The following is a 9,319-nucleotide window of genomic DNA, read 5'->3' as shown; positions in this document are numbered from 1 at the left end:
TACTGACAATCGAGGCATCAGATCGTAGGCGACAAAGTTTAAGGCAACAATCGACGCCATAGATTAAGGAGTTGACAAAGTTTAAATTATAAGTCGACAAAAATTATATTAGTTAATAAAAATTGATTTTTTTTTCACTATTTAAATGATTTTGGTATTTTTCATTGAAATGGAAGTCCTTGAAAACTGTTGATATCATAAATTTTATTTAAATATAAATATTTGAATATTATGATATCCATTTATTTTAGTAAGTATTATTTTTATTTTACCATAAAAAAGTTTGATGTCACATAATACTATTATGATTTGGTATTAAATTAATCTATCTTATTAGTCCCTGCCTCCGGCATAGCAGGGACTATAGCAATCGATCCTCGATATATTTCATATTAATTCAAGCGTACCGTTACATTTAACCAATGTTTTAAAAAAACATGTCATGGTTTTTTTTGTTTTATCCAAAGTTTTGTTTTGGAGGTCTTATTGCGGAGACATCGGTTGATTTCATATTAATACGCCGTACTGATCCATTTAACCAATGTTTTCCTGATAACACATTTTATTTCTGGCAGATATTGCGACATGCGGACATGCCAACACATTTGCATGGACCACAAGTGTCACTTACAAATGTGGTAAGTGTCCAGGGCTCGCTGTGATTATTATCTTATTTGGGTTACTACAATGAAAACATTTCTGCATTCTTTGTTCATCCCAAGCTGCTTTCCTTAAGCAGACTTCGGAGGCATGAACTACCCTGCATCGAGGTCCTGCATCGAGGTTCTGAAGATGTAGACTCAGCAGCAGCTACATCAGCAGCATCTACGCCAGGAGCCACCATGTCAGCAGAAGCAGAGACGGGGACACTGAAAAAAAAAAGATAGATTAGGTGTGCATAACTGATTCTGCAAGCGGAGGGCGGCCGACGCCAGGTTCGTTCCTTCGATGCAGACTAGTACTTTTTGTAATAGCCACCATGTCAGCAGAAGCAGGGACGGGGACACTGAAAGAAAAAAGATAGATTAGGTGTGCATAACTGATTCTGCAAGCAGAGGGCGGCCGACGCCAGGTTCGTTCCTTCGATGCAGACTAGTACTTTTTGTAATTTTTCCCAAATTTCATTCGTACTAGTTGTCTTTTTAGTTCTTGCGCCCCCGAGCCGAGGTCGACTGGGATTTGAAATGAACCTGTAGCTTTCCATTATTAAATCAAATTTGATATTTTAGTTTTTTTGAGATGTTCAAGTGGGGAAGATAGCATAAGAGCAGAAGGGTTTTTTAAATTTGTAGGTTAAGCAAGGAACTAACATACATACCTGGTATGGTTACAGCTAATAGCTAAAATCATAGGGACAACGACACTTCACCTGGCTCGTGTTCCCTGGTCTGCCTTTGGAGTGATCGATAATCTTTTCAACACTGCAAAATAAATCATTAGCAAAATACTTGAGGTATTGCATCTCCTTCAATTGCAGTCTTAGTTCTGCTCATAACTGTCTCAAAAAATTTATGCTCATACCTCTGTTAAAAAAGCTGCACATAGCTTCTAATGAAAGTGACATTCTCCATATGAATTTGCATGAGATTCTTGGAACCACAATGTTGGGAGGGAATGGCTATGGTCTGCCCTGCAATACCGCCTCTCGAACCACAATGTCATAGGCTTATTAAAAAAAAAAGCAATAATAATTATACTTTCATTCATACAGTTGAATTATGAAATGAAATGCAAGTATACCTTTACTAAATGCTTCAGAATTCAGTGAATGCTTCAGAATTGGATTTTGCAGGCAGAATTCAGGGGATTGGAGATGAAAAATACTCTGCATCGCTGGCTGGTTGAGCCATGAAATCCTCGTCCTGGCCCTGTCCTGTATCTGACGACTTTTGCTGTTGTGCATGATCAGGTCCCTGGCCGTTATCTCTCAGCCGTACATTTTCATCATCTTTTCCCATCGGTTTATCAGAAATGGCAGAGGAACCAGTCAGGGCAGTTTGAGAATTTGCATTGTCGGCCCTGGGTCCAGTACCGGGATAGGAATTGACCAGACCTCTTAAACTTTGTAATACTAACCAAAAAAATTGTAAACTCTTTAGTAGCGCGACACAACCCCTCCACTCACTCATATATAGCTAATATCAGGCACGCGAATATTCATTGAACAATTTTAAGTGAAAATACAGTGTTGAAGAAAACAATCCCTGGGAAAACAATGCGCCAAAATAATATATACAAAACAGGATTATAAAAATTAATGGCCAAGTATAAACAACAGCATAATAATAAATTTCAGACCATTACACCCATGGCTAAGAATGAATATAATCTACCCGTTGAATATGATTTAGAATCTAGATGGTGTTATATCTGAGCTTAAAAGATAAAGCTGTATAAAAATGAGATCTTAATTCATTAATTACATATACATAGCAATAACAAAGTCATTTGGAATTTTCATATACAAAGAATCGGTGGCTGTTTTAAGAGATCTCACATTGAAGAAAGCATCCATATCAGAGATGGGGATGGTTGAATGTGTTTACCCTTGGTTCCAAACTATTGACATTTCACAAAATATTGCCTTGCCATAAACAGTAGCAAGAATAAAATTGCCAGGAATTAGACAGTTTCAAGTCTCATAAACCTTAAATTCCTCAACTTAAATGGATGCTTAGCACTGGAGAAAGCTCAGTCTACAAGGTCTGATATCTTTGTACATAGTTGAAACAGAGGAATCGAATACCACCAAGCATTATGTAATGCATTGTAGCTACTCGAAATGATTTTGATTGAACACAGCAGGTTCCAATCTCCTAACCTATGGCTAATGAAAATAGAAGGAAATTATTGGGCTGCCCTTGCTGAAAACAAGCAGAATTGCAGAAATATCAGCGCTAAATTCTTTACCTCTGCTTCTCAAAGAAGGCGTTTCGCCTTCGCCTCCCTGCGAATTCCGGCTGACGAAAGATTCCTAATCGAGCCACAACTGATATCTGTTGGCTCTAAAATTGGAGAAGGCGCCTATGGAAAGGTCTATAAAGGAAAGTATGTCTATCCTGCTATCATTCAATTGCTAGAAAATTTTATGTTTTGTTCTGCAAATTTTCTCTTGAAGGTCCAGTGGGATTCTTTATGTTAAAATCGATCAATAGTATTCTGAGGCGATCCCGGCAAATTCATGATGGCTCCGAGTTCATGGTGGCTCTGTTGTTCTGCCCCGCGAGCGTAATAATTCGAATGCCCGCCCCTTCCTCAACTTCCCCGCCTTCCTGATTCTGATTGTTACATCAACGCGTGTAATACATGCAAGTGGGTGCATGGTAGTTGGGTGCACATGGGTCCATGGTATGTGCGTGTCCGAATGGTTGCCAAGGTTTTGCTACTTCAATAAATTGTGAAGTTTCATGTGATCTTTAAATTGTTAAAATATTACTTATAATTAAATATCTGTGATTTTATTGCCTTTCAAGATCTAGCTTTGGCCTCTGAAAAAAATCAAAAGCCTGTCCATTTCAGACAATTTCCAGCTGTCTGTTGCAGAACATGTCCACTTTATTTCAAAAGATTTGTTATTTTATTTCATATCTTTATTCTTTCTAGAGGTATCCAATGCACAACAATGAAAACAGATGCATGCATTTTTCATTTTCATAACATTCTGAAAAATTAAAGGAGAACATTCATTACATTAAGAAGAAGAGGAGCCCAGCCTTGAAATTACAGTGCTTTTTCCCCATGGAATATGAAACCCAACAAAAATTTAGTGAAAAGAATGAACTTATTACTAATTATTTCATTATTTGGATTTGTCTTTTCGAACAGCATTCCAAACACTGTTGGGACTGTCATTCAGCAGTGCAGTGCAATGCTTGCTTCTGCCAAAGTTTCTCCAAATCAAATCTCACAGTTCTCCATTACACATTATTATTAAGTCAGACATAGGAAAGACTTGCAATCGCCAGTACAAGTCCTGCACTCAAGCCAAAAAAACCTAGATCAATACTGAATAAAACAAGCATAACCGTACTATACACAGCAGGAGAAAATTGGGGAATATGGTTGTAAACCAAGGCCTACCACCCCAGGGCAGCTGTAGAGACCAGTGCAGATTTGGGAGCTTCCAGTGTCGCACATATAGTTTGCAGGACTGTAAAGGCAGGAGGAAAGAGAGCAGTTGAGGAGGATGAAAATGTAGTTGAACTTGAAAGGCGCAGTGGAGTCAAGGCCGAAGCTGCCGCTGCTGGTCATGCTGGCACAGGAAGACATCCGTGGATCGGCTAAATAAATAGTGGTTTGGCTGTAATCGATGTATGAAATAATCAGTATCTGTCATTCGAAGCAAAGTATGAAATAATCAGTGTCTGTCATTCGAAGCAAATTAGCATAGTGAGGGTGGGATGATGTTACAAGCTCAAATGTATTACAAAATGGAAAGGGATCACAAGGTTAGGTATTACAAAATGGAAAGGGATCACAAGGTTAGGTTGCATGCAAGAAGGGCAACGGGCAAAGAAAGAACCCAAGATAATTACACGCAGAGCCCATCGCATTGCTGCCAAGATAATTACACGCAGAGCCCAGGTTTTCAACCCCGGCAGGGACTACCGCTACGACAGTAGCTATCTTGTTAATAGTTGTAGATACAGAAGAAGTTGGGTATTTATTATGATTCTTTTATGTCATTAAATATTGCGAGACAAATTTTATTTTTCTAAATTTCAAAATATTTAATAGATTGTCATTATTTTATTTCTAAATAAAGTAGCAATAAAAAAAAAATATTTCTTAGGAATTATTGAGAAGAAAATGGGAAGATACTATTTACATTGTGTAGGATAGCAAAAGAGTGTACCATGATTATTTGATGGTTGGATGAGGTGCTTAATATGGTTTATAGTAAATGTAATGATCGTGCTATGAGAATAATTAGGTTAAATAAGATAGAAGCTTGTAACTTATTTCTTTCACCCTAATGGCTTTTTAAGCTAGCTTGGGGTCAACATATGCACTAGATGCCATTGGTTATATAGAAAATTGCTTGTATGCAAATAATTTTTTAAACAATATTCCATTAAAATATTAGATTTCTCATCTCGATTAGGATGCGAGTAGACAACAGGGAGCGCATGGGTGTAGTTATGTTGGGTATGCAGGCACTTAATATTGTCGCTCCCAACATGCTCAAGGCATGATGGCAAGTTGGGGAAGTGGGTAAGGTGGCAGGACTGGAGGAATGATAGGGTATATCGAACGAAGGGGCATTTCGACATGCAGTCTCAGTGCGATAGTTTGTGGAGAAGGGTGGTGGCTCAGAGTTTGTGGTGAGCATCAGGACATGAAGAACCAGGGTCGTCGTCATCAAACAACTGCGAACTCTTGGTATGTTATTTGGCTCCACCTAAAACCTATTAATTATGGTCTTGCTGTGGTTAAGCTGGGATTTAAGGGAGTTGGTCTGGGGGATAGGAAATTGCTTGTTAAACAAACATGGACAGCTCAAACATATGAAAGATAAATCATTGAGTACATATTTTTATTAACATCAGATATACATTTATAGTACAATGTGTGACTCTTGGGATTCAGATCCCAAGGTCTCTTGGACTGCTTAGTCTTTTCGGCTTCCACACTAACCCTTTAGGATTAGGTGTCCAACATTCCCCCCCTTAATCCGAAGGGTTATGTATGAGTCCAAGAAGAGAGCTGTAATACAAAATGTGCAAAAAATTGCATGGCAGCACTAGGCTGAATGTGCTCTATGAAATGTTGGTAAAAAGGGCGGTGGTTTAAAGATGACCACCAACACTGGAACGCTTAGTGCAGTTCCCGGAACTCTTCCAAAACTGGCAAGAAACTGTAGTTTTCTGCTAGAGGAAGTGTTTTCAATCTGTGATGGTTTAAGGATGACCAACAACTCTGGAATGCTTAATGCAATTCTTGAACTCTTCCAAATCTGGCAAGAAGCTGGTGTCTTCTGCTAGAGGAAGTGTTCTCAATCTGTGTTCCTGGAATTCTTCCAAAACTGGCAAGAAGCTGAAGTCTTCTGCTAGAGGAAGTGTCCCAGATTGCCAACTGAAGGCATGTTCAGGCATCTTTGTCTCTGGCTACAACTCTGAAACTGGTGTGGCAGGTTGTGGCTCAGGCTCGCTTGATGTGACTTTGAAGCTTGTAGATGACCATCATTTCCCCCCCTGTCAGGTACAAGGTGAGAAGATGGAGAAAACTCAACTGCAAGACTGTTCAATATTCTGGAACAAGTTCTGACATGTGTTTGGAATATCTTCTTGGCTGTTGATGCCCATTGCCAAGAAGCGATCCATCCAGGATGAATCTTTGTTCTTGCAGAACGTTTGTTTTTGAAGCATCTGTTTGAAGAATGAGTGGTTTTATGACAGTGCTTACATGGATGAAGATCAAAACAGTGATCTTTCAAATGGCCAACTCGGTCACAGTGTTGGCATTTCACAATCTGTTGTTGTTGTTGTTGTTGTTGTTGTGGAAGAGGGGCAGAGTCTGGAACAGCTGAAGCTGAACTGTCATGAGGAGCAGGTGAACTGTCATAAATGAATCCAGCACTCTGAAACTGAATGGGCTTGGCATAGTCTGGAATATGAAAGGACAAGTCCTTGTCATATCCAAGACCAGTTTTGTGCTTGTTGTGGACAAGCTGTTCCCAAGGTCTGATGATGGGCTTGGGAAGTGCAGAGTGAGTTTGTGCATCTGCATATACAACTGCTGCTTTATTTGAATGAACTGTACCATTATTAACATGCTGCTGCTGGGTGGTTGTCTCAATGTTCTGAACAAAAACAGGTTCAGAATGGTGTCTATTTTGATGTAGCTCTTCTTGCTGTAGCTGTGGTTCAAGCTGCAAAAACTCTATCTTTTCTTGTGCATATTGTAAACATGTCTGAATTTCTGAGAGAGATCTTTTGCTGATTTGTAATGTGTCATCAACAGCAGATTGTATAAGAGTTTTGAGGAACTCTAATACTTCACTGATTCTGGCCATTTTTTCTTTAATGTCAGAATTATACCTTAAACACTGATCACAACTACTACTCAATGCAAAAAAGTTAACACCCACTAGCAATATCCCGTGCAACAAATGATCAGTGTGCGACCAACAAGCACCAATTACAATCCATATAAAAAATAAGATGATGAAGCTACGTTACTGTTGAAGACCTTAAATTTGATGCTATGATGATATCACTGAAATGATCAGTACAATATATGAGTATTTGATATCACTGCACTTGAATGCTAAAACACTGTATCAAAGGTGAAGTGATTGTTCCAGTGACAGAGTTATAGTGTACTGCTACAAGAACAAAGTGACAAGGAAATGCAACTGTGAAACCTTGAAAACTTGTTGTACCAATACAACCTGATTATTCCTTAATTACTGTAACTAGACATCATCAATGTATATATATGTAACTAGACATCATCAATATATATGTGGCATTTCTGTTCTTGAGAAACCCATGCCTTTTCATGGCATCAATACACAAGATTATTATAGCCACAAAACCTTCACCAATCTGTCCTCAATCCAACATTAATTCAATCATGCGATATGGAGGAAGCCACTAGATGCATTCAGGTTGGTTTTCTGTACACAAACCGATGTAAATCTTCGTCCATATGATGCCAACAATCCTGTAAAGAAGACAACAAATGGCATTGATACTGGTGTCCAACTCCAGAGGCGGCATACATCTAGCGTCAAAGGTTCTGCTTCTGACCGTCCGGTTTGGACTCCTCGTCGTCGTTCGGATGGCTCTTCTGTTTCAGATGCATCTCTCAGTCACAGTGAAATTCCGCTACCCAGATTTAATAGGGTCTCAAACAGCTCGTCGGTCAAATGCTACTTCTGGTGCCACGCTTCTCCACATGCTGATCAATCTGAACCGTCCACTTGCTGCTCTGTGGTGTAAGGGATGGTCGCCCACGGCTCTTTCCACCAGAATATTTTTCCCCAAGTAGAATGATTCCAACCCTAATTCCGGAATAGTTGATGCCACTGGTACACGGGGGAACAAGAGGCGGCCACTATATAGCAGGCGGAAGCAACTTCAATTTGACATGCTGCATTCTCATATTTGCATCAGTTGTTTACGCGTGTTTCTCACAATTTGGTTAGTGCCCGCACCTTCTGAAAGTGCCCCAAGGATTAAAGTGTTTTTGGGCATTCCTGTGATTGGGCAGATTCAGGTTTCAATCGATTGATTCAATCTGCAACCATGCTTCTCAGAGCTCCTGCCGTTGTTTCTCCTGCTACTGATGTCTTGTTTCCATGGAAGCAACAGCAACACAGCTGTTTCAAGAAAGGTATTTCAGCAGACAAATGCGGTGTCGGTCTGGCTGCAACCTATATGAAGTCTAAGAGCGGGGTCAAGCATTCTGTTCATACCATTCGAGCTGTAGGCGGTGAAGGGAGGACGACAAGTGCTCTGACTGGAGTTGTATTTGAGCCTTTTGCTGAAGTCCAGACTGAGCTTGTGCAAGTTTCTCAATCATTCTCTCAGTCTTTGGCCAGGCAGAAGTTCTCAGATGGTTGTGAAGGCGCATTGAATGAACAAATCAATGTGGAGTACAACGTTTCATATGTCTATCATGCTTTCTTTGCATACGTGGCTCTGCCAGGCTTTGCTAAGTACTTTAAGGATGCCAGTGACGAAGAGCGGGGTCATGCAGAAAAGCTCATGAAATATCAGAACAGGCTCAGATTCTTTCTTTATGGATGCAATATAGCTTTCATTGTTCCCTGTCATTAAAAGATCATCTACATATACCACAAGATATACAACTGTTTTGCCAACTTTCTTAACAAATAAAGTTGCATCATCAAGATCAAAACATATGAAAGATAAATCATTGAGTACATATTTTTATTAACATCAGATATACATTTATAGTACAATGTGTGACTCTTGGGATTCAGATCCCAAGGTCTCTTGGACTGCTTAGTCTTTTCGGCTTCCACACTAACCCTTTAGGATTAGGTGTCCAACATTGCTGGTGGAAATGGGGTAGGCAACTGCTCACCATGGCCTAGTTCTGTGTCTTTTCCTTAGTTCAAATCGGTGAAACCCATGACATTTGGGGGAGCGATTTCCCACAGTTAGGCTGGGAAGCACCACACTCTTCCATCAAGAGGGGGGGGTGAGGGATCTTGTCAGTGGCAGGGTAACACAAGAAGGGCAGTGGAGAATAGATAGGGGCAGGGAAAGCAGCCGGTAGGCATCCTAGGATGCAGCCATGCCCGCAATTCTCATAGTAAGCACTAGGTTACCTGGAACCCATGTCG

General features: G+C 40.0%; 1 protein-coding gene and 1 long non-coding RNA gene across 2 annotated transcripts; both read left to right on the top strand.

Annotated features, from left to right (window-relative positions):
• Nucleotides 1-839: 839 nt before the first annotated feature.
• Nucleotides 840-4,569, top strand: LOC149188435 (uncharacterized). Its single transcript, XR_016256268.1, has 3 exons — nt 840-935; nt 3,826-4,453; nt 4,487-4,569. It is a non-coding gene; the product is annotated as an uncharacterized LOC149188435 (long non-coding RNA).
• A 3,448-nt stretch (nt 4,570-8,017) lies between these two features.
• Nucleotides 8,018-8,786, top strand: LOC149188434 (ferritin-2, chloroplastic-like). The gene is made up of 2 exons (XM_089409956.1): nt 8,018-8,597; nt 8,667-8,786. Exons 1-2 carry the CDS (start codon nt 8,253-8,255, stop codon nt 8,784-8,786), a joined length of 465 nt encoding a protein of 154 aa, XP_089266082.1. The 5' UTR covers nt 8,018-8,252.
• The last annotated feature ends 533 nt before the right edge of the window (nt 8,787-9,319 follow it).

Source organism: Pinus tabuliformis, chromosome 3_1, assembly GCF_031772625.1.
Source record: "Pinus tabuliformis cultivar Carrire ecotype Pingquan chromosome 3_1, CPIR1, whole genome shotgun sequence".
NCBI classification, from domain to species: domain Eukaryota; kingdom Viridiplantae; phylum Streptophyta; class Pinopsida; order Pinales; family Pinaceae; genus Pinus; species Pinus tabuliformis.
This window is presented reverse-complemented; position numbering and strand designations above follow the sequence as displayed.

Excerpts from the sequence above, each read along its gene's own strand:
- LOC149188434 (XM_089409956.1), top strand. The coding sequence starts at position 8,253 with ATGCTTCTCAGAGCTCCTGCCGTTGTTTCTCCTGCTACTGATGTCTTG. Across the intron at positions 8,598-8,666 it reads CATTGAATGAACAAATCAAT|TACTTTAAGGATGCCAGTGA; the intron begins GTGGAGTACAAC and ends GGCTTTGCTAAG.